The sequence below is a fragment of the Hippoglossus hippoglossus genome, chromosome 9, assembly GCF_009819705.1.
Source record: "Hippoglossus hippoglossus isolate fHipHip1 chromosome 9, fHipHip1.pri, whole genome shotgun sequence".
NCBI lineage: Eukaryota > Metazoa > Chordata > Actinopteri > Pleuronectiformes > Pleuronectidae > Hippoglossus > Hippoglossus hippoglossus.
Window position 1 is genome coordinate 22,809,727 of NC_047159.1, and position 25,971 is coordinate 22,835,697.

Below are 25,971 nucleotides of genomic sequence, written 5' to 3' on the forward strand. Positions count from 1 at the left end.
AACATCCTCTTACAATAAATTATTTTCTTTAGTCAGTTTCGAACATTAAACTACAGTCTGTAATGCCACAGAACTCAGTATAGCTGCCCACATTTTGTATCAAAACTAAGAGGTGTGTGTAGAAGTAGGAAGTGTAGTCAGTGACTCATTGTGCGGGTGTGTGTGCTTTTTCTTTCCTAAATTCAGATGCCGATTTCCACATTGGAACTACAGTGCAGCGTAATGTTTTGACAGCTTCCAGCTCCTGATTCCAAATGACTGCAGGAGCAGCGGACACCTCAACCTGATTCAACAGGGCAAATCCCGACGGAGAAACCTGAACAATAAGGTCAGTGAGGTAAGCTTTCTTTTCTTTGCATCTCTCTCCCCTGTAGCGCTGCAGCAGCAGATGGGACTTTGACTCGAAGACTGGCACAAAGAACAAACCTCTTTATGAATTACAAGAATTAAATGTTTATTTTACAGATACAGAACAGTCATTCTGCTTCATTTATTTACTTTGTATTGCTGCAAGTCAGTGCCATGGTGCAAGCTTCTCAGAGCGGCTCAAAAAGGTTCAAGATGTTTCTAAATCAATTTTTTTTTTCCTCAAACAAAAACATTTGATGTGTTTCGACACCGTCTCTGATGAGCTCAACATGCAAACATCTCGTCTACCTACAAGGTTGATGGACTATATAACATATGGCTTTTTTGAAAGCAATAAAAACAAGGCAAATCAAAAAGTGCATCCAACACAAAGAAAAAAATCAGTTCCAGTCTGTGATGAAAAGTATTGTCTGGGATAAGGAGAGGTCCCTCCTGTCTCCTCTGTTTGCTGGCTCAATGTCCGCACCGCTCAGGTAAGACCTTACCTGGTGTGGAGCTGTTGTCTTTGGGGTTCAAAGGTCAAATCAGACCCCTTCAAGGGCTCAGAGCAGGTGCCCATGTTTACCCCAAAGATGCATTTCCTTTAAATAAATACGGCAGGGTTTTATCCAGCAGAGAGGAGTTTCAGCCTGGAAACGCACCCACAGGTTGCGTAAGCCACTAATAGACAGAACTGTGTCACCTTTCCTGCCTTTTCCATCCCCACAGTGCTGCGTGCTGTTAGCCCCAGTGGGCAGCAGTCATTATCTGGGCCCGTAGTCGTAGTTAGAGGGGCCACTTGTGGCTGAGTACATATTAGCTGTAGCTGGGTTCATGTGGTGATGGTATGTGTGTCCTCTGATGCCGGGTAAAGGGTAGGGCGACGGCCGGGTCTTGGCGCCCAGGTAGTGTTCATAGGTGGTGGGGTACTTGTAAGGGTGGTGGTGCAGGGTGTCCGGGGGTAAGGAGTGGGGGTCTGACCGAAGGTCATGGGGAGGGCTGGGCCGGCCACTGGTGAGCGGGACGGCGTGGAGGCCTCCTGGGACGGGCAGGGCAGGGCTTAGGACCCGGGACATCAGTTGGTGAGCCGGGTCAGCGTGTATGGGCGTGCCGCTGGGGTCTCGATCATATTCCCGTCTACTGTCTTCTGTGGAGGGAGAGACGTGAGGACAGTCAGACACAGCCAGAGACAGATGACATATGAATACTCAGTACCAGCAGGGTGTGTATATTGTCTTACACAATGAGTGTGTTCAGTGATACACCCTGAGCTGCAGTGTGTTTTGACATGTACAGGGTTTAAGACTTGTACTGACACTAGTGTGTTTGGGTGGAAGCCAGGAACAGTTTACATTGTGTCCTGATATGTAATAAAACCTCATTTCACTTATTATTATTCACATGGCAAAAGCTGTGTTGAGATCACTATACAGTAGAAGGCTGAACTTAAAATACTTACTATCTGTTAGAACCAGAAAATTGTTCCATTGGAATAAATATAAATCATCATTATAGAATTATTTCAGACGGATTAGAAGCTTTTAACAGGTGTAACCCTCAATTTAACATCAACTGATCAAATTGTTTTTATTGAACTGATAAATAATATCCTCATTATGTCAGGATAGTTTTCGATGCAGGTTTTTCTTGACAGTGACGCCAATTATACAATATCACAGGACATGTATTTTATCAGCAGTGACTGACATTGACTGGCTGATATTTGATGTTTAATTAAAAAGCCAATATTGACCTGATTCTGCAAATGCACTGTGCTTAGAGAATGAGCTAAATTTGCCAGCAACTGAAAGACAAAATGTTCTTCTGAAAGCTTGATATGCAAAGATGACTGTGTTGAATGTTTGATAGCAGACATGAGGTTTTTATTTATTTATTTTTGATGAAACACGGAGCGGGCTGCAGACCTTTCTCTATGCCGTTCTGCTGAGGTGGAGATGACATTGGGTTTCTTGTTCTGGCAAAGGCACTCATTATTGGCAGAGAGCCTGGCCTGTGATTCCTGGGCCTGGAGCGGGGAGAATGGATTCAGTTTCATACTCATTTAATGAATGTCAAGGGCACATTTTCTTAATTATATATTAAAATGATGAATGCACATTTTAAGAGTTTACACTGATGCATGTAATGATCATTTGCACATTGACATGCCGCTAATTTACAGTGACTGAAATGTGAAGAGACATTTTTACAAGTATCAGATTAGTCTGCTTTATATAAAACAATCAAAAATCCCCATAAAATGCATCAGTAAATGCTATAAAAAAGACATTTGAAGTGCTAGACAAGGAGCATTTGAAAAACGAGTTTTTGTTTGTTTCAACTGCCTGTTTATCCTTAGTGGGTGCAGTTTACTCCATTGTGACAATTAAGGAGCGTTTGGTCATTTGTCAATGACAGAAAAGCTCAGATGATTGACTTTCAAACAATATCCAGTGATTACGAAACATCAGGCCAGTCATTATCTTCCCTTTTGTGGAAAACTACACCCATCTGTCACCTTTGTGGAATAAAGCAAACAGGAAAAACTGTTTTACAAATGCTCTCTAGCGTGGACAGCTCTGATGTAAATTTCTACCTCATGTGGAAATGAATTAGTTCTTCTCTGTCATAAACACTCACCAGTCCTCTGGGTCACAGTCTCTGAAGCCCTTTGCAAACGGGTTGCTGGCTATCTTCAGCTGTGTGATCTGAAATCCAGAGCACATCAAATAAACCTCAGTGCTGCACACATGGTATTATACACAATACTTTTTTTTTATTTTCTAATACTGATTGCATTTCTGTTAGAAAGAAAGAACCAGACCTAGAATTTCCGGTAAAAGATCAGCTCTGTCATTGAAGAAGAAATGGCACTGCTGTCTTTAATAAAACATGTAAATAAGCGTCTGTTGTTCAGGGCTGCAGAATCGTGTCCCTTCAGTTTTATTTAAAACAAAGTTAATTTGTCGAACTGACTTCAGAGTTGTCAATACAGAGCTAATCATACAACTACAGAACTTATCTTGTTATTGACTATGTTGATGTTTGAACTGATAACAGCTGCATAGCTTCTCGTTCGTATATCAGACACAGCAGTCCCATCGTAAGACACGAATACGTTTCTCATCATCATTATTTAATGATGATTAAAATTGAATTCTGCTCGTCTGTATCATTTTATCATGAGTCACATCATAAAAACGATAATTTACCCCCTGCAACTGTGATTGTAAAAAGCATGAACCCTTTCTGTGACATTTAATCTGAAACAGAACTGTTATTTTATTCGATATATCGCCTGTTCACGGGAACATTGCGCTCGCCGCAGTTCCCCTGAATCTCACACATTTCACCATCACTCGTTCACTGCTGATAGGAGCTGAACTTCATTCTTATGTTTCACTCGCCACGTTTCGCTCTGAAGAAGTCATGAATGTGCTGGTGTGTGAATCTAAACAGACGCAGCAGAGACTGATAGAAACCAGAGCAGGGAGGACGCAGAAAGGGGGGCCACTGTTGTGCGTAAAGAGCAAATACCCACAATTTACGCACAGAGAACGCGCCATGAAAACTCGCTTATATGCTACCAAATATTAAATAATAATGACAAATATCTACTTATTTTTTCCATACCCTGTGTCATTATCGACAATTAGTTAAAATGAACTTGCAGTGGGCTCTAAACTAACCCATGGAAACATTTTAGGTTGTTTTTTTGCGATAATATTCAATAAAAAAATCCACTTTATGCTTACTTGAATAATTATATATGAGAATTGAGTCACAAAAATGTACATTCCTGCACATCACAGTCTCACGCAGGTTTAGGGGGGAGAAGCGTCTTACCCGGTGGTTCTGATAAGCTGTGACCGCCGTGAAGCGCGTTTCCTCGAACACAAAGGTCTTGAAATTCTCCTCTGCGTATTTCTCGCTGTCCTTGCGGGGATCCACGTACACAACATGAAACCTGGGCTGGTAGCGATGCATAGAGTTCAGAATGATCTGTGAAAGACAAAGGATGGATCAGCACTCATGCACAATTATTACCCAACCCTGTAATAAAGGTTAACTCCGCAGGTCAGAGTGTTTTCTATGTTCGAGGCAGGTTTATAAAGTTGAATATAGCGAAATGAAATAATAAATATAAAAAATATCGTTTAGATGGAATAAATAAACGTTCATGTTATTAAATGTCATTAAACGCAGAAAAAACCTGAAGCTCCTGTTCATTTAACTGAGCCATTTCAATCTGTGCACGCATCTGATTATATAAAGGCTGGCTGAGAATATTTATCAGAATAATTCTAATTTAAAAAGTCCAAACATGGAGCAGGAATCATGCTCGATAACTGATTTCTGAATATTATGTGTCCTCATTCCCACACTGCAGTCCTGTGTCTATCTCACTCCTTTACCGTCACTATTTTCTAGAATACTGCTCTCTTTTCCTTCGCTGATTTCAATCACAACTAATGAGATGACGCACGGAAACACGCGGGAAAGACTGGATTCCAGCGGTGAAATATCCCACATCCTTGCGGAGTTAAAGCCTGATGCGTATCTGTCATTTCTGTGAAAATCTGTTCTCGGACTATAAATCAAAAACACTGAGGTTTAATTACTTGTATCAATCAGCAGGAGGCGAATAGAAAATACTCCTTCTCCTTATAATAATCTTCCTTCGTGGACGTGGTGAGTTTACTGTTACCAGTAGTTTATCATATTTAATAATTTTGTCGCTAAATAATCTTCTTATCGGGACTATCAGCTAAATCACTGCAGCATATTTTGTACTAATGAGTTTACATAGTGATCCCTGAAGCCGATGCTTGTTGCACTGCGGTAGAAAGAAACTTTGGGTCTATACACATCAAAATGCGTATTGTGGTCGAACTGCAGTCTGTTGTACGTGCCCCCAGCTCCCCGTGGAGCAGGTTACTCACATGTCCGTTGTCATCCAGCAGGTTGTTGGTGAGCTTGAGTTTGTCGAAAGAGACGATCTGCTTCATCCACTGTGCGCCTTTGGCCGGAGAGTCCGGGTGGTAGTGCACCCTGCCCGGCGTGGCGGGGTCAGCTTTGCCCGCCACTAACCACGAGGAGCTGTGGAAAGCATACCTGCAAGAGCGAAAACCACAAAGTAAGTAAGACACGAGGTTTTAAAAGTGCCACAAATAGTCACAAAAAAATATAAGTCAGACATGTGGGGAGACATGGGGATATAAAGAAAATACAATAATCTCCTTGGTAAGAGAAAGGTAACACTGAATGTAAGTTAGATGTTCAGCATAGTCACCAACACACTTCTGGCACAATTTGGTTCATTGCGGAAATATTTATAAATGTTAGTCTGAATTTAGGTATAGACTAAAATGAATACGTTAAATAAACTATGTATATTTTTCTTTGACTCGTGCATTTGTGATGCACTTTTTTTCTTTTGGAATGCCAATACTCATTCAAAATGTGGATTGCGCGCAACAGTTAAAACCAACGAATTTGCGCAATGGTTTACGGTCCAGAGATGTCCACAAACTAGTACCTGTAACGTTTGTCGTCCACAGGCAGGAAGTCCATCAGGAGCATGTAGTCCGACATCGGATCCATCCCAAATATTTTCACTTGGAAAGTTGGAAACATTCTCCTGGCAAAGTAAAAAAACAACATAACTGTTAACTCCAGTCTTTAAAATGTTACTACTGCTGCTGCACATTTTGTCCTATTAAACAAAGAAAATACTGGACCATGTGTGGAGTCGTGGACGGTGGTGTTCAAATGATTTGGAATTCGTCCGAGGAGCCAGCAAATGGTTTTGCTAAAGTATTTCCTATTGTTATTTTTATTATTATTTTAGGCCATGCGTGTTTGCACTGTACAGCTGCTCCCAGGCCAACAGGGCTCCGGCTACAAGAAGACACAGACTTCAAACTATTGGAAATGACGTGATTGAGCCCGTGCGTAACCGGCTAAAACTCCCGCTGATCTGAATTGAGCTTCTGCAGTGTTGTCTTTTGTGACTCCGCGCTTGTAACTTCTGGCAAAGCGCTTTAACGTCGTCTCCTTCCTCTGCTTCTCTGATAAATTCCAGACCCATGAAGGCCAACACACATGAAGTGGACAGAACACACGCGTGCATTGACTTTTTGCGCACATTTTGCGTATGCGTAAAGACACTAAAAGCAGGTTTGATAGGAGGGAAACGTCCAGAATGTTCTTAGTATGAAATAAAGAGGTGTTGCCTGTGCGTGCTGATATTTTGTAGACCTCTTGAAATGTATTAACAATTAATATAATTTTCCTCATGTATACGTCGCTTTGAGAGGTTTTGGGACGCAGTGGCCCAGTCAGTGGCCACGCACACAAACATTAGTTTTCTCCCCCCCCCCCCCCCCTCCACCTCCAGCTCGTTTAGGTTAGGTTACAGATCCATATCCCCCCCAACAACATCAGCTGAAAGTTGAGTAATCCGCGGAGTCAGTGAAAGGGATCCTAAAAATCAACGCTCAATTAACGTCAGTGTTGTGGCTAGGTGAGGCTGAAGGAGCTTTTAAAGTGCTCTGCTGCAGATCTGCTTTCTCCTGTCAGCCTGCGCAGCGCGGGGAGGCTCAGCACGGACCCTCGCAATTAAATCAATTATCTCACGTCTCTTTATATTACGGGGGGAAACTCAGACACTTCAATATTTAGTGTGTAGTGTGTGGGGAAAAAATATGCTGAGTGTTGGTGGGCTCTTCACAAGGGTCAGAGGTCAACTTTGGTCAGAACGCATGTAGGATAAGGTAGAAATTATTATTATTAATAAAATCAACAAATTAGCTATTTTTATATTTCCCTAATCTGTTTTCGTTTTAATTATTAATAACTAAATCAAAACCAGCTTTGAATGTGTTCAAACAACAATTTTTGTTTGACTGAGGAGAGAGTACTCCTGCAAATAGGAAATAAAGGAAAGTGAACTATGTGCTGAGGCCCGAGTTAAACCAGATCGTGCGACAGCTTCTACACGAGCTCATCTTCACTCACACGTGTAAAGACTCTCAGGTTAGAGGCCGTAATGTTGTAATGTTGCATTGTAACGGGGCTGAATAAACATCATCCTTATTGGATCTATAAAAGCAGGAGCACATCACACACACACACACACGCACGCACAAAGCCTCCATGCGTTTGACCTTCTCTTTTACGTGACTTTTTATAATCCCTCCAGCCTCAGGCCTCAACTTCTCCCCTGCACAACTTTACATAAAATATATTTTATAAGCTTATGTCAATGTTGGTACATTTAATCAGTTCGCTTTTAGCTATACAAACATGTCGGGCCTTAATATGCAGGACGCAAAAGATTTTCCTATTAAATGTTACTATCATGCCGAACTTATTAAAATCATGTCTGGAGCCATAAACGAAGAAAGAGAAACCACATGCGCTCAACTGGTGAAACAGAGTCAGAGTCATTATAAACTCGAGAGGAAAAAAAAAAATCTTATTTTCTTGATTAAACTAATTTATCCTCATTTGATTTGATAATATTAGCAATCATGTATTTTTTCTTCAAATACTGATTAATTAAATCGATCACAGCTTTATACCGCATGTGAGATTTTTTTTGATTCAACATCAAAGCTTTATATAATAAACTGGGAATAGAAATGTGAAAGTTGTGTTTCCCTAAAGGTGGTGTGTGTATATATTATCAGATGTGATGAAAGCCCACTCCGCTGTGCGTCCTGCTCACCTGCCGGCCTTGGTGACGATCATCTCCGTGCCCAGCTGATTAAACTCGTCCCATAAAGCCTTCATCTCCAGCTGCACGTTAATGTTGGCCACCTTCGGGTTCTTCTTCACCATAGCTTTGCTGTTCGGTGTGGAGCTGGAGGAAGACGAAGAGCAGTTGGGAGTCCCGCTGTCGCTCGGCGGGGCCTGGCCCGGGTTAGAGCCCGGGTAGTTGTAGTTGTGCTGGGCGGCCGGGCAGGGCTCGAAGTGGGCCTCATGCTGGATGTAGGGGTCCCCGGGGGACGGGGAGAGGTGGTAGCCCCCCGGCGTGTTGAGGCTGCTCAGGCTGCTCGTCGTGAAGGCTGCAACATCGCAAAAATGGGACAGCTGCGTCAGCCACGGACTGGATATGGCTGAAATCATCCCAAAAAAGACTGGATTTACTCAATATGCCTCACAGACGTGCCTCGGTTAGAACACAGAGTGAAAAACACACGCAGGAGTCAGTGAGCTCCAAATGGGGATGTGAGGCGCAAACGCAGCCCAGCTCGGTTTAAAAGTTTCCGTCTCGGCTGCGCGTTAATCCCTGAGGTTGCATCCACTGCCAGCATGCTACAGTCTGCCTCAGCTAGCGCGCAAAGCGTCCGAAATGTCTCCAAAACCCGCGGACTCTCTCAACTAATGGCACCAGCGAAACTCGAGCGCGCGTGTATTATAGTTTTAGCCGTGGATTGATTGCGCTCTGCTGTGCGCTCCTGTTGCTCCTGCTCCTGCTCCTGCGGCTGCTTGTGTGCGTGTGTGTGTGTGTGTGTGAGTGTGTGTGTGTGTCACAGCGCAACCCCGTCTCCGCTCTTATCTGTCGCAGAGGGCCTCCCCTTTGCGATAAAACTGGTTCTTATTTCTATTTAGATAAGGAGCTGCAGGTAATGTGCCTTTTCCTCGCCTTGGGACGAGACTGATTGACAGAGGAGTGCGCCCCTTTTTAATGGGCTTTCCGGCACCCATTCAACTGTGTGGATAAGGGTGTCGCCCACATCAGCCCCGTTAACAAACAATAGGGGACGTGACCGACGGTTTACAAGGTAAACACACGTTGATTTGCATGAACAAACAAACAGGCAGCAGGTGACTGTTGCTTTCTCGTTATTGGACAAATGGACGCAGAGGCCCGTGGAGTGGATGTATACCCTCCTCCGCGCTGGATACGCTTTTTATGGTCTGTTTTTACCATTACGCACAGGGTGCCCGTGTTAGCGCTCCTCCTGGCTTCGTTGTCAATGTATGTGATCCTGTCCGCGAATTAAACTTGACTCTTTGTGCAACGCTTCGGGATTTTGGAATAGCGATTCCCCCCCACACACACACACTCGCCGCTTTGTATGCACACTTCTCCCAAATGCTTATTACTTGCACTGGAACTGCATTATTTTTGATATCATGCAAACAGTGTCCGAATTCATGTTTTACGCTAATTTCACTCATGCATTCAAAGCAACGCACCCATATGCAGCCTTGCGCATCGGTCTCCGCAGCGCGTTTTGGAAAATGTCGGTTAACCGAGCACATGCACGAGTGTACAGTGTAGTTTCGGGTGTGATGTAAACATGCTACAGCGGCTCTATGGGCATCAACAAACAGCTTTACCTTCCATTTCCCGGGTCACTGTGCTGTAGTGCATTTTAAAGGAACTGTGGTTATGCAGGTCTGGCTTGTCTAGGCCGGTTCTCTGTTTGTCGAACGCTGCGTTTCCTGCTTGCTCTGCAGCCGAAATCAGAGAGGCAATACTGAAAGCATTTGCCTTTGGAGAGAGGGGACCGCCGTCGTCCATAGGCAAGGGATCGAGTCGGGGGAAAAGACGTCCCTCCTCCTCCCCCGCTTTCCAGAAAGCAGGAGAAGGCAGCGCACAATGGAGAGGAACATGCGCCAAAATGAGGTTTTCACATTCCGCCACCGGCGCTCGGTGGGTGTCAGAGTCTGAGGCGGCGGGCTGTTCTCAAAGTATTCCCACTGCTACTGTGAACACTCGAGAGGTTTCCGCGGTGCTCTAACTCATCTGGTGAAGCCCCGAACACGTCCCGGTGTCAAAACATAGTTCATCCGCCGCGAAGACAGAGAGAGAATGAGCTTCCCTTGTTTCTCCGCCGGTCGGTGGCGGGGTGGTGTCATCTGAGTCCTGCCTTGAGGAGAAGCTACTGCTGCTACGAGAATGTCAAAGTGAGCAAGATCCACGCCTCCCCCTGCACCAGCAGGAAAAAAGTGTCTGCGCGCTGCACTGGATGTTTTATTTCTATAAGACCTCGTCAGTCATTTGAATTCAACACCAACGTCACTGCAATGTCTTAATGTCACTTAAGAGTGCTCCACTTTTCCAGTAAATTGCGGGACTATATATATATGCGTGTGTATATTTAAGCTGCCATTGGATCTCATATAGAGCAGCTCAGTCTTGGAAGTTGAGTCTGGAACATCAAGGGGACGCAATGCAAATATATTGACATTCATGAGACTTTTACGCACCAGCTCAGTGTGGAAATACACTTTCCTTACACAAGGTTGCAACAGGTTTCTAAGTACACACAGAAATATGAATATTTATTTCAGTTCCAGGTGAAAAGGTTTGATAGAAAAACATGGCTTTAATTGAAGGGTGGCAGATATTTCACTTCATCTAGGACACTGTCTCGTTTTTCGACTCATATGTGTGCCACTAGAGAAAGAGTTGTTTTACGCATTCAATGCACCAGCCATCCCATTCACCTAGTTGTTGTGGACTAGTTGTTTTGCTTTTGTGAACTAGTAGTTTTAGACTAGTTGCTGTGGACTAGTCGACTCAGTGGAATTACCCTGTCCACTGTCTCCCAAGGCGAATAAACACACGTGGCACCCGAGGCCGGAGCTGGACTTGACCTCCCCGCCTCGCGCCTCCAGCATCGCCTCGTTGCCTCTGCAGCTTATCGAGGTTCAGCTTTTAATGTGCAACAACCGAATGGATGCGTGTTGTTGTGCAGCCGCAGCGATAGCGACCGGATCGAGACTTAATTTACACCGGAGTCAGTGGAGTACGTGTGAAGGCAGCAGCAGGGTTCTAATGGGATAACGCATTTAGAGGATTAGTCCTGTTTGTTTTGGATGTTCCTCCATGGGAGGGAGGGTGCATAAATAAACCTCTGCAACGGGTGGTGTATCGGACAAATATTTAGATATAGATAGGCAGGTAGATAAACAGGTAAAGGAAATCAAACATGGCACAGTAAGAGCCAGCCGTCGCCCTCATGATGTATTCCTCCGCTCTTTTTTATCTGATATGATGCCATCGATTCAGAATCACTTCATCATCTCCAAGTCGGAAGCCTCCTTTGTAAATACTCAGGTGATAACAGACAAAATACAGGAGAGGATGAAAATAGGAAGAGAGTGTGTTGGAATTCACTCGAAGGCCTCAGGAGCGGACAGAGCACTCACCACTGCTCTCATGAACAGAAAGACGGGAAATGTACAGGTGGAATTTCAGCAGGAAAAAGCCGTTTGAAAATGATTCACGATAAATAAACTATATATTTTTTTAAACAGTGTTGCTCGACTAAGTGGCAGAGCATAATTTAAATAGAAAGCTTGCAATAAATAAAAGTAATGTGTAGACGTATTGATTATAGCTTCACATGGAATAATTGTTTAAGTGTAAAAGACATTTGAACGCACAGTTTAAACGAATAGCTAAGTTAACACCACGGTGCCATGTGCGTTATTCAAGCAGCTTTAACAGGAGGATTTTCAATGAGGTAAAACATTTTCTTTATGGATTTGTCATCGCACATCTTTGACTTCCTTTGAAATAAAGAACGTGTGAACATTATCTTAAAGAGTTCAGGGCCTGACAACAATCAGACAAAGTGAGTGAAGTGTGTGAGCAGGCCTCACTAAGCAGAGGATGGATACAGAGGAGTGGACTATCCGCAGCCGCTGCTATTTAATAATGAGAAAAGTGCATATGAGACAGCAGTTGGATGAAGTTCTTTGGGACTAGTTTGTCAAGTGTGACTCTGATTAAATTCAGCAATTCGGTAAAAGTTAAGAGAACAACCTTAATTTAAAGAAAGGTAACTTTCAGGATACTTGAATTGTCTTTATGGCGCCAATGACTGCGTTTCCTGTGGACGTGGATTCATTTAATTTATTTATTCAAAACGGCATCCGCAAAATCATATTTCAGTGTTTGTGGAGTGCGCTGAAAGTAGGCTACACTTTACCTGTAATATTACATCTACAAAAACAAGATGGAACTTTCTCCCGCAGCTTTACATTTTTTAGCCGAGTTTATAGAAAGATATACAGTGCATATATCTTAATTAATGATTTAAACATTTTTATAACTTTTCTCATTTTATTTATTTTACTCAGGAAATTCTTATCGCATAATTTCAGTTTTGTTGTTGTTTATCTTTTGCCTCTGCACAGTGAGACAGTGCATGTGACTAACAGGTAGCCGCACACATGTGACCAGAGTCAACAGAAACAAACCTGGCCAACGCCCGTGCCACTTGGCGCGCACCTTTACGCACTGGAATAATAGGAACAATGATGAAAATAATAAAAAGACAACGAAAGCTTAGGAGTACAGTAGACACATCGGCCTGAATGTATAGTTCTGTGTCAGTAACAGTGGTTTGACACGCACGCAAACCCAAATACACGCACACACTCATACACACGCACGCAAACACTCCCTGGTGTTGTAGGCTGCCTTCCTGTTGTCTTTTACAGGAGGATCGGAGGCCTCTGCTCCTCGGGCACCGCAGCAGAGGCCTGTGGGGTCCCGGGTGTCTTGTTGTGGTTACATGACAAATCACCGAACACCCCCTACCCCTCTAAAAAAAACAATACACCAGCATCCACGCACAGATCTACTAAACTGTTATTTTGTTGTTATTAAATAGAGATGTGATTATCATCGGTTTATCAGGAAGCCCCCCCCCCCCACACACACACACACAGACACATAAATAAACCTTCCTTGATGTTTTTACGCATGCGTTGCGTCTTTAATTTAACGAGGTTGCCATGCGCCACAATCTGCTTCATAAAAATCTGAATGACATAACATCATTTAACAGATAATAAATTACAACTAGTAAAAAAAACAATTATCTTTCACGTCCGCGTTGGACCTCGGAGGCTGCAGTGAGGAGGAGGAGGAGGAGGAGGAGGAGGAGGAGGAGGCGGAGGCGCACAGCGAGTATAAAACCTTATCCTGTCTAAATATTGGTCTAAATCTCTGAGTGTATGAGGGAGAGGAAGTGAGCAGTTGACCGCTGACAGCACGGGGCCCTGCCCCGGGGTGTCCCCTCTCTCCGCGGGGCTTTATAGGAAACGCACGGACAGATGAAGGTATGCAGGAGGAAAAATTCGGAGGAGCCTCAGTTGTATCAGGTCCTGCGGCAGGTCCCCATCATGAGGAGAAAATGAAAGAAAACCCCACAGAAATAGGCGCTTCAACTATCTAATATAGTTGAAGCGCCTATAAAAAACACTGTCCTCTAGTTACAAATTAGGTCAGAATGTACACCTCATGAATAACCTTTATTAACAAATAAAAGAAAGCGCATTTTAAGCGATTTTAATTTAATAATTTGTGCATTATTTATTTATGTGTTTAACGACTAAATGAAAAAGTATTAGAGCCTAATTTGTCTATAATAAACATGGAGTTCTGGTGGTCAGCTGTGAACTCAATAGACCATTGAAATAAAGATAAGAAATAATAATAATAATAAAAAGAAGAAGAAATAGATAAGATTATTATTATTATTATTATTATTATTATTATACTGTCTCTGAAGTATTAACATTTTTCTGAATTCCATTTCTTAACAAGTTAATCGTCAGAAGAGAATTCAGCTGTGTTTATAGATCTTCTGACGGTTAAAACTAAAATGTGCAGTCTCTCAGGAACACTAAGACGCAGTCTGTAGCACTGCGCCAGTTAGAAATTAGAAAATAAAAACATTTTCCCGGAATGAGAAGTCCTCATCAGCGCAAACACGAATTGATCCTTTTCATTGAAAACTTCCAAACATTTCCACCGTGTGATGGATATTTATCCGAAGTCTTTCATTATTTATTATTCGATATTTGTCATTTCATTTCTAACATCTGTCATTGGGCCCCGTGGCCTTGATTGGTTGCTTTGAATCAAAACAATTTAAAAGGCCGCGTTGATGTTGTATAAACTTTTTATTATGTATACAAATATTCCTTGTATATTATTTCATTACAGTGTGTGTGTGTCTGCGTGTTCGTGTTTGAAGCAGCGTCGGTTGTAAATACCGACGAGAGTTTGTGCTCACATTGTGTTGCAGGTGTTTGCAGATCTACGTCGTCCTTCAATAGGCCTCCAGTCATGCGTAAAGGTGACCACACTGCTCTAATCCCTCAGTCAATTCCACTAGATTCAGTGGACTAATAATACAAATATCACTGTTAACAAATATAGGATTATACATAATTTTGTACGACAGGTATAATTGTTTGACTTCTGCGTTAGTGTGCAGCTTTAAGGGTGTTTAAACTTATTTTATTTTATTACAGGGAATTCCTCCTTTTCTCAAAGAAAAAAAGGGCTCAAATGAGTCCAAACACATTTCCTTGTTGGCATATAAATGCTGTTTTCCTGTTCAGCCCTGTTCTCTTTGTATTTTGGGGGTCATCATAAAAGGACATGTGCATAAAAGCACAATGGACATGAACACAATGGCTGAGCAAAGGTGAAAATCATGGTTCCCTGGTGTCCGTCTCAGGCAAATTCCAACATATATTCCCACATTCATAAAACACAGAAAAAAAATAGCGTGTATATAGCTTAAAATAATTATTCATATAAAAACCTAACAGGATGCAGGTTAATGTTTCAGAAACAACCCTGCTTTATCCCTATAATGTAATGTCGTGTTTTTAAGTCACATTATACCAAGACTTGAGAGATACATTTTCTTGGAAATGTATTTATTTTTGTTTCTTTCAGTTGGTTTATCCATTAAAGTAAAACATCTGATTTGTGCAGACACTTGCTGCGTCCGAATATTTATGGCTTCTGAGGCTTTCGATTTGTCGAGTGGCCATGCCTAAGTAAAAACGAGACAGAGGACGAAAAGCACAATCTTCACTTTCTCCCTCCTCCTTTGCAGTTGTCTGGGAAGATGTGTGCCACCACTGTTTGTTTATTTTGGGAATAGGAAGGTCCTCTTCTCTGCATGTCTCATTGGAGTCAACAGACAGGCCCGACAGCTGCCAACTGTGCCCTTTAGCAGCCTGGTGGACGCAGGCCGGCCTCGACTCTCTGCTCTCTGCAGCCCCACCACACCTGAAGCAACACTGTGAGCGAGAAACAGGCGAACAGTCAGTGAATCCAACTAGGAGATTACTGTAAGAAACAGTCTAATGTGGCAGAAAAGTTTATTTCATTACTGTTTTCATGTGTTTGAATGGACTGTTATGCTCAGAGGAGTGATCAGTTGGATTTCTCATGGAGAGACTAAAAGAGAGCAAAAACAGTTTGGAATGTCCGTGTAGGACATATAGGACGTTTGGGGGCGTGTGTGTGTGTCTGTGTGTGTGTGGGGGGGGGTTACTTGGAGTCAGATCCCTTTTCAAAATCACTTCTTCTCTTTCCCTCCCGTCTTTGTTTTAAAACTGGGAAGCTTTTAGCTTTTGAAAAGTATCCTTTTCCTATCTGTTGCGCGGCCGCCCCAGTCGTCATCACCTCGCCTCTCCCTGCCGCCCTATTGGAGCGCCGGTAAATAGCTGGCATTCCTGCCACAAAGAACCGATGATGTGGGCCCGGGGCCTCCGTGATCTCCCCAAATTAATTAAGGCCTTTCTTCTAACCGAGCAGGATCTGCAGCCTTTGTCTCTCTAATACGTCTTAAGCCTGGTATTAAATGCAAGGGCAGAGTCTACGCTCATTATAAATCTGTCACTGCCTGCTTTGCTCCTCTCGGCCCGGCCCGTGATCCTAAATAGGCCTCAGTGTAGCAGAGAAGCCATCCTGCTCCAGTCTGGCTCTTGCCCCTTGCCTCCTCCTTATCTGCCGCCCCTCCCTGCTCCCCACTGGCTTGGTATTTATTTGAATATGAGAGGGGCTGCTTGTTGTTTCTGGCAGAGGGGGCTCAAGACCCCCGTCCCACCACCAGCATCTCATGCCCCTCAAACCCCCAACTTCTTCCATCCCTCTATCCCCAGTCTGCTCTCCCTGTCTGCCCCTCTACAGCCACCGTGGACTGTTCACTCCTCTGCTACTTTCTTTAACTTCAACCACAGGCCTGTAGTTAAAAGCTTACAAACAGGTCCACTGTTCATGTTGGAGTTCATTTGTGCATGTCCCATTAACTACTCTCCGTCCCTTGGTGAAATTAATAACTGTTTTGGCACAGTGGGGTGAGCAGACTCGGTTTCTTTTCCTCCCAAAACTCAGCTGAGTGAGTGTTACCTTTCGAGTCACTGCAGACAGTAAATGAACACTGGAAGTCTCCAAACCCCAGGGGTCGGTAAGACGATGACTCCTGGTCCGTCTCCGATTCGAAACGCTGATGGTGTTTAGTGCGATTTTAACGTGGAAATTCGTTCTGTGACAGCGGGATCAAGATGGCCTCTTACCGGCAGCAGGAAGTGGATAACATGTCCATTAGAGAGACCCCCCCCACATTACACTAACTCTAGACAGTGAAATTAGGGGATCAGAGGCGTGCAGAGATTTGACCTTGAGGAATGCCAACACCACAACCCCCGGTTGGAAATACACAGCGGAGGAGACAGGAAAATGAGCTACAATGTGGCTTTTTGTTTGGGCAAACATGGAGATCTGAGTTGGGGGGGGGGGCATATTGGGCCTTCCTGTGCTCCTCTTCCAAGATGAAGAAGCAGGAAGTCGCACAGAAGGTAAACAATGTGCAGAATGGAGCCGATACCAAGGCCTGGAATTTACACCCCCATCATCCCTGTTGGCATGGCTCCGAGCCAGTTGATAATGGACATGGCGCCCAGCGAGCACTCGACCGGCCTCCATGTTTCAAATATTTCTTCAACTCAAAAACGTCAAATTTGCCGTAGCTCGGTGTGAAATTGACCTGCGGACTTCTCTTGATGTGGTTCTGCTCGGATCAGTCACATCTCAGGTCACAGATCTTGGCTTTGTGAGTCTTGTCACTGAGTCACTCAGAGAAAGTGGTCTTCACCAATCAGAGCGAGCGCTGGGCCGTCTGATGTTGATTACAGCGATTCATCATGTCGGCCGCTCCCTGCCACCACATGTTTGTTATGATCTCTTCCTGGGCAGCACGGTGACAGTGAAAGATGAGGGACCATGTGGCCGAGCCGCACCGTGCCACGGAAACCAGAGGCACAAAGCAGAAGCTCCAGGCCCCTGCACGGAGCTCTGCGCACTGGCTGCGGCCCCAGCTCGGAGCTCCATGTCACGGCTCGGAAAGAGGCAGCTCAATGGGGCGTAGGGAGGATTTGGCCCGCCGGCTGATTGCAGACCCAAAAGTGTAACTCTAGGTGATGGGGGGGTTAAGGCATGTTGACTTGTGTTCACTAGGGGGCTAAACTGACACTCGGCTCCCCCAGAGCGGACAGTTCTCGAAACCCACTGGAGTTGGCTGGGGGGTCTGGGTCACATTAAGGGGGTACTGTGTGGCTTGCTCGGGCAGACCACATGACCAGCTCCTCTAAAACAAGCACTGCTGTGTCCATAATGTCAAACACTTCCTCCATCTGCATCCATTAGCCGGCTCTGGAGGTGGCGAGGAACATTTGAGAGCCAAAGAAAAACAAAGGGTCCAGAGATTACGTGGCCCTGGTGTAATGAAAAGGTTCCCTCACCTATTGTACTGAGGCAGGAACTAGACCTACTCCAGGAATCCATTTATTTTGGACACATTGATAGGATTGTCTCTTTGTAGTGTTTTTTCATTGTTTGAAATTAGATTATTTGATTATGTTGTAATTATAATTTATTAAACATCATTCAGGAGAGTTTATTTTAATCAGATAAACATTGTTGGCTGTATTTAAAACACAATTATACACCCACATTGTTTAATGGGAATTTGTCACATTTACTTTAATAAAAATAAAAATGTATAAAACTTTATATAGAGTAGTACAGTAAATGTAACCTTTTAAACTTTACAGTAAAGCAAATTTTAAATACATTTTTCCATCAAAATGATAAAAAAATATTGCACTTTCAAAGTTTGTTATTATAATGTGTCTTTTAGAGGGAAAATTCAGTTCACATTAATAACTTAAATTGTACGGAATTATTTGTAGTTATCTGTTTTATTTTATAAAACTGGTTGTTATAAACTACTTTGTAGAAGATGTGTAAATAATAGGTTATTACATCTAACTAAATCACAAAACATTACTTTAAAATAATATTTTAAAATAAACGTTTTATTTATGGAGCTGGTACATAAAAAAAAAAGGCATAATGTTGATAATTTAGCACTGGAAAGGAGCCATAGATCCATGGAAATTACAATGAGCAAAAAACATTGTATATTTTATTATGAAAATGTCTTTCTAGGGGTCTCTTGTGTCCCAATATAACATTTAGTAAGTACCATTTGGATCATCTTAATCCCTTGAGTTTGATTTACATGCCCATATTTACATTGGGTTTGAATACCTTTATTTACACTGATATTCCACTGCTGTATTCACACTTTCCTATAGGTATTCCTCAGGCCCCTATCGTCCTGACCACACTGTAAAATATAGATGGACCCTCTGACAGATGAGCTAAGCAACACAGGCGAGCAGAAAAGCTTGGTGTTGTAGCAACCTCCCATGCGGCTCGTACTGAGACGGCCTAAACACTGGAGCAAGCTGGATGTGGAAAGAAACAGCCCTTGTGTTTGGGTCTGATTTCTCAGCTCATTAATCTTGACTGTAGTCCTACTGGCATATTTTCAGCCAGGCTGAATGTAATGATATTTATAAGAACATGTCCTCGCTTGCTGTTCGTCTCTTACCGTATCTGACATCATTGTCCTAGATACCGAGCTGTGTTTACATATGACTAAGAGGAAGAGGGTTGGACTAACCCTAACCCTCTTTTTATTTTTATCTCCCTTTGAAAATAATTTTATTATAATTCAACCTTTTTTTGGTTGAAACCTTAAATCTTTTTACCAACATGCCCCCAAAAACAACATAATCAGACTTGTTTAAAGTAAAAAAAACAACTAAGACCAAAACTAAATCTAAATTAATGATGTGATTAAGCTTTATCTTTTTCACACGGAATACTGAACTACACTTTAGAAAATATAATGAAACAATTTATTTCTGATGAAAATCTTTGTTGCAGACCAACCTATGAAAACATGAGATCATTTTTTTAAGTAGCTTTTTAAATTGTAGCTTTCCTCGTAAGTAAATTTAAAATTCATATTTCCAAAGTTACATTATTGGTTAGGATATATTCAAAATATATGAGGACTTATATGTTATATTTATGGGATACAAATGGGGTTTAGGCAAGATAGTATAAGTTTATAATATAGTTTATTGATAGTTCAGTTGCAGACAGTTCATTTGCTGTTTTGAGACCCAACATCCATTCCTGTCACAGGTTAACTTATTATAACCAGAAGACGGCAATCCGAAAAAGAAAAAAAAAAAGACATTAAACAAGAGATGTTATACTATATGAAAAATGTTCTCTTGTACTGGCTGCAAAGAAAAATCTCAGCCTCTCAGCTGCTCATCTGGGATGAACACTGTGCTGCAGGTTGACTGAAGGGAATGTTTGAGTGACTGCCCCCCCCTTCTCTCTCTTTCTGTGCATGTGTGTGCGTGTGTGTGTGTGTGTGTGTGTGTGTGTGTGTGTGTGTGTGTGTGTGTGTGTGTGTGTGTGTGTGTGTGTGTGTGTGTGTCTTTGTGTGTCTCTGTTGCAGACCTTGGAAAAAGCAGTAGCTCCCCTGTGTGGTTTGCCGGTGTAAGAGCACCTGGCACCACAGGGGGAGAGGTGGTGGGCATTTGGGTACGTGGACATAACGTGCACAGCTCCACTGGGCACAGCAGCAGGTAGGTCTTTGGCTCCTGATACAATATTAAATACGATAACTCTACTGTGTTGTGCCTGAACAGAAGCAGCCACTTAATTGGAGGTAAATCGTAATCCAGTCGGCTGCAATGAGTTGGCATCAAGATAGTACACACAACTTCCTCCACTGTGTTTCACCCTCGGCCTGTTGTGGAAAACAAACCATGAAAAGCCTCTGTCATCACTCCATCACTCCGTCAAGTGACATATGACAACCAGCCTCCACAGTACGCACACATGCACACATGCCTGCATGCATACAGGAAATAAAAGAGCTGAAAAACAATTACTCAACTTCTGGTTGCTGAAAAGCCCCCACCGGCTGGCAAAATCCTATTTTTTATGTTAGCTAACATGATGTACGTGTATAATATGCACATGCAAATTCAGCTGCTTGCTCATATATATATAAAGTCACTCAGGTCATCTGGCTGGAGGCCCTTGTTTGGGGTGAGCCACGATGTTGCTCAGCTTCAGAGGCGGCCTGAAGCAGGATCAGGTGTCTCCGTCCGTATCGGATGCCTGCTTGGAGTGGATGGATAGCTTCAGATGGCATGTGCCCTCTCTGGACGCTGGACTCTTCATCGCCGCCCCCTCCCCTACGCTCCAAATATTTACCTGACATGTCTCCATGGATGGCGGCCCATCTAAAGAAACATGTATACACACATTCACATTGATGGATGTTTTTAAGCATACAGATATACACACCAGGGTTCGTGTTATGAAAGCCGATATAGATGCTGTTTGGGCTCGACCAGTTTTTTCTGATAATATCGAGAAAATTAAACAAAACAAATCCTCCACTGGCAACCTGTGTTGTGCTGATGATATAATGTCTCAGATAGGTATTCCCTCATTTAAACCGAATACACACACACACCCACACACACACGCACACACACACACACACACACACGTGCATACCTGCACACATGCCTAAACGGCGAGTGCATTCCCGTGTCAGGCCTCATTGGTGTCACCACTTTGATGTCGTGGGATGCTTGTTTACTGATGCAAATTAGCCGGCAGGCGGCCTTCAGAGGAGCAGAGAGCGTGGCCGCCTTCGTGGGTGGTGGGTCCTTCTTCTATCACCTCACCCCAACTCATCTTCATCCATCCACTCCCCCCACTACACCTCTACTCCTCTTCTTAGTGGAGGAATGCTTTCAGCTGGACTCACCTGGTGGAAGGGACTGGGCATCAGAGGATCCTCTGAAAATGTGTTGCAACGGGGTTAAAAGGACCTAAAACATCCAACTGTTGTTGATGAACCCTGTTTTCTCCAAAAATTGAGGAGATACATTGATTTCATAGGGCTTCAATGAAAGATACTTTTATACTAATCCATCCTTTTTGCTTGCAATTAACTTCCTATTGCTGCTATACTATGCAATGTCATTTAGAGGCTCTATTAAGAATACATTCAAATTTGAGGTATATTCACCTTTATGATTTATCCATTTTACACCTCAAATTCACTGTTCAAATGAGTATCATCCTAATAAGAGTGAAAGAAATAATTTTATTTCCATACATTTCTAAAAAAAACATTATTTTGCACTTGAGACAATGCAGAACACAAATATTATAGAGGTAAAAAGGAGTTAAATCATGGCCAATTGTATTCTTCATGTTATTACACTGGAGTTACCACATCATCAGATGCAATTACACATATTAAACATATCGTATTTCAGGTACTGTGGTTTGGTGGTTGTGCCGAGCCGAAACAGGAAGTGGGAAAGGCCTTAACACTGGAACAAAGAGACGTCAGCTTCACCAAATAAGAAGAGTAAACGTCAGTGAGTCCGCTGGGATCCCTGCTGCTGCTGCGTTCAATGGTGAGAACGCCACACTCCACCTCTTCCCAGTTCCTTACTCAGACACACTGCAATGCCATGTACAGCTTGTGTGTGTGAGAATGCTGAATGCTGAAGTGCATTATAGTTCTGCAGAAAAATAATTTCTAATGAAATTATGTATGTATGGGTTTGTGTGTGTGCAGCTATCTTGTGTAGAAAAGATAATGACGATGATGGTGACAAATGATCTGTAGAAATGTCTCCACAGCCAAAACAAACAAAAAATCGTAACCAGTGAATAATGAGATGTGTCATTCTATCACATTTTGCTTATGCACAGTCCATGGCATAGATTTTACAGTGTGTGACTTAAACAAATATCGTAGCCCCCCCTTTAGGTCAGTTGGTGTAGAATTGGAAAAAGTTGAAATGTGCAGCACATCGCTCCTCGGGTTGTGTCAAACTCCAATTAGCAACTTGCAGGAAGTGACGGTCAGGTTTTCTGATATCAAACCGTCACTGACATGTGTGTGCTATGGATCCAGGATGTGTGTGTGCGTGCGTGTGTGTGTGTATGGATGGAGGAGACTTTGCTTTGAAGGCAGCTCATTACTGTGGACGGGGATTATCTGCACACATCCACCCCCCCACCCCCCCCACCCCCCCTCACCCCAGTGGCTTGTGACAGCCGTCAGTGTCAGTCACTTAGTGCAGTGTGTGTGTGTGTGCCTGTAGGATTGTTTGCATTAGGTTGGGCTGAGTAAACAGGGCTCAGGTTACCTCTGAAGACTTTTATCATATCATTCATTCCATTTCAAATAGAAAAATGTCCCATGGGGAGTACATTACATGGTAACACCCGGTCACATTTGCTTTCAAGCACAACGAGGGGTCAGATCACATGTTGGCATTTGATGAAACTCGTATTACATCCGTGGATGAAGGTCAATCTGCTGTGTGGGTCTTTTGATGAGTTTTCATATGAGCTTTAATGATCCAATGAATGTGAGACTGCTACTTGTATTTGACCCTTTTTACCCACATTGAATCAAAGACACAGAAAATGTCTTCTGTCCACACTCATCTATTCAGGAAGATGTTAATCATGTTCCTTATATTTGACAAAAACTTGAACTGTTACTTTTGTTTATTATTATTTGGTAGTAGTGTCTTAGATGAGTTAGGTCATCTCCCTGTGTTTCTGTTTTGATGCAATTTAAATATTGTTTTGAAGAGGACTCATACATGATACCTGCTAAGTGGTGGTGATGGTAAATCCTGAGAGGCAACACTGAGACTCGGACGTTTTCCACAACAGAAAGTTACTCCATCTAGTAGATAATCATTTCCCCTGTGTTTGTTTGTTCATTAGCAGGATTACGCAAAAACGACCAAATGGATTACCTTAAAACTTGGTAAAAGGGTGTCGGTCAAAAAGAAGCCATTGAATTTTGGGGTGGATCCAGGATCTTTTTTTTCACCTTCCTAAACATTGGGAAATTGTCTATCTTTTCATGATTTTCCCTTAAATTTTGATTATAAATGTTTGGGGGACTGATATTTATGAATGTGTGCAATTTGGATCAGATCCAAATAAATATCAGGACCAAGTGAATATAAATATGGTTTCATAAGGAGACTGTTGGGCCTTGGTGGAAGTAAACACTCTACTGCTATTCTAATTTATTATTTGATAAGCTGCAGTTTACTGACATGAACTGATTTCATCCACCCAATTGGTTTTTGGAAGTGGCCCTCTGCACGTGTGTGTGTGTGTGTGTGAGAGAGTGAGTGAGAAAGCTTTGATTAATTTCAAAACCTACCTAAACTCAAACTCGTTCTCATATTTTTTGTATATTTATTAAGTGGAGTTAAGAACTTTTGGTTGAGTGAAAATCAAAACATTTAGTAACGCTTTAGTTATTGTGCTACTGAATTCTTTCAAGCCATTTGATTTTATTCCATTTCAAAACTGACTGAACACATTTCCTTACATGTCATGTCATTTAGGTGACGCTTTTATCCAAAGCGACTTCCAGTTCGTGCATTCAACATCTACGAGGGGCCATTCAGGGTTCAGCATCTTGCCCAAGGACACTTCGGCATGGGCTGGGATTCGAGCCGCCGAACCTCTCAGCCACAGCCGCCCATGAGAATAACATCACAACAGTTTGTACAGCATCACATTTTTCCATGGTGTCTTAGATGTCTGGACCCTGTCAGCTCTGTGATTATCACCAAGACACCTGTGAGACACACACACACACACACACACACACACACACACACACACACACACACACACACACACACACACACACACACACACACACACACACACATTAAGAGCATGTGAGATCCCCCTGGCTATGTAATGTGCTTCCTCTCTGTATGTTGAGACATTCCTGAACGTTCACTGTTGCAGCCGGAGTCACTGGGTTTGTGTCTGTGTGAGTGATGTGTAAGGTAGGAAGCCAAAGATCAACTGTTTAAAGACCTAATGCTGTTTATCATAACCTTCAGTTTCTGGATTCAACTACAGCAATACAATTACTACACATGAAACCCAAGATGTATGATAAACACTCTGATTGGTTCTTTATTTGTCTAATTGACACAGTTCACCAGTTGACAACAGGATTGTCTGTATTGCGACATTTTGATCCGATTCTCAGGTTCTTGTGTGTCACTGTTTTTTGTGAACCTAGCAAGGATATTGCAACATTACAACATTATTCAAGTTAACATTGTGCACACATGGTGCAATAGTCTGAATAAATATGTGTGTGGGAGTCAATTAAACTGTGCTCCATTTACTCATGATCACTTACTTCACCAATGGTCATGGCCTAAGTTCTGCTTTCAGATGATACAACTGTACAACTTATTATAATGCTCTCATTTCACTTTCTTCTCTCTGCTGTCTTTGGCTTCCATCTCACCTTTTCTCCATTTCCTTGTCTCTTTATATGTCTCCCACCTTCCCACCCACCACCTCTCTCTCTGTCTCTGTCTCTCTCCCACTCTCACTCTTACTCTTACTCTCACTCGCTCTCTCCCCCGTCAGTTGATTTATCCCCTGCTCTGTTTTCCCTGGACCACATGGTCCGGCAGTTTGCCCCAGCCCCACTCATCCAGAACTGATGTCATTCAGATCCAGTTAAATAAATGGCCCTATAAATTTCCTCCAATAATAAGCGGGGTTGCTGCTGGAATGTTGGGGACAGGACGGGTTTCGGGATGGTGGGCCTGGGTGGTTGGGGGTCAGTGTGAGAAAGCGTGGATGCTGTGTGGATGGGTTGTGAAAGTGTGCGTGAGGGTGAGGGTGAGGGGAGAGGGGGAGTGGGTGGGGGATTCCAGGCCCCTGTCTGTCTTTCTACCTGGAACGAGACCTCAGGGACACTTTAAATCAGCCCACCCAGCGACAGAGACACCAATCTGGCCTCTGTCAGACCTGGCTACATCTAGTCAAGTCAAGTGCGCTCGTGTGTGCATATGTGCACATGTGTATCTACACGTGTGCCGAAGAATGTATGTAAGTGACTCCAGCTAACTCGTCTACAAGCCTGGATTTATAATCACCACCACACTCATCATCACACAGCCTCTCCTTTGAGTCTCAACTGGTTTCTAAAAAATCAAAAAAACTGAATGAACGCATGAACAAATGAAATGGTGAAACCTGGAAAATGTTGACAGACAAATAAATTAGAAATAAAGTGCTGCTTAGTGTTTGTGTGGATGCAAACACACAAGTGGTAAATGTTTGTGGTGAGTCATCTTCCCATTAAAGAGCAGAAAGGAGGAACTGGACCATTAAACTGCAGCTTCGACTTGTTATTCCAGTTCCATTGTTTTTCTCCTGGATTAAAACTTAAACATGGCTCACGACTGGTTATGTAACTTCCAATTATACACTCTCAGAAATGTTTTCTTGTTTGTTTGACAATATGATCGTCTCTCCATGAGAGCAGACACGTGGCCACTCTCTAGGTCGTCCCA

At 43.0% G+C, this 25,971-nt stretch overlaps 1 protein-coding gene and 1 long non-coding RNA gene across 5 annotated transcripts in view; one reads left to right on the top strand and one right to left on the bottom strand.

Annotated features, from left to right (window-relative positions):
* Positions 1–414: 414 nt before the first annotated feature.
* tbx1 (T-box transcription factor 1) lies at positions 415–10,301 on the bottom strand. Of its 4 annotated transcripts, none has more exons than XM_034596486.1 (8): positions 9,703–10,301; positions 8,081–8,420; positions 5,888–5,989; positions 5,292–5,463; positions 4,195–4,350; positions 2,989–3,056; positions 2,274–2,374; positions 415–1,492 (listed from the first exon to the last, which is right to left on the bottom strand). In XM_034596486.1, the coding sequence occupies exons 1-8, from the start codon at positions 9,884–9,886 to the stop codon at positions 1,113–1,115; spliced, it is 1,503 nt and encodes a 500-aa protein (XP_034452377.1). In that variant the 5' UTR covers positions 9,887–10,301; the 3' UTR covers positions 415–1,112. The 4 variants fall into 4 exon arrangements, with proteins under 4 accessions (XP_034452377.1, XP_034452375.1, XP_034452374.1 ...); XM_034596484.1 differs by having other exon boundaries at positions 8,081–8,471; XM_034596483.1 differs by having other exon boundaries at positions 415–1,495; positions 8,081–8,471; positions 9,703–9,886.
* LOC117768265 overlaps positions 8,529–25,971 on the top strand; it is a 33,214-nt gene continuing 15,771 nt past the window's right edge. Inside the window, exons 1-2 of the long non-coding RNA XR_004615032.1 lie at positions 8,529–9,140; positions 21,865–22,008. This is a non-coding gene — a long non-coding RNA (uncharacterized LOC117768265). The remainder of the gene's footprint in view (positions 9,141–21,864; positions 22,009–25,971) is intronic.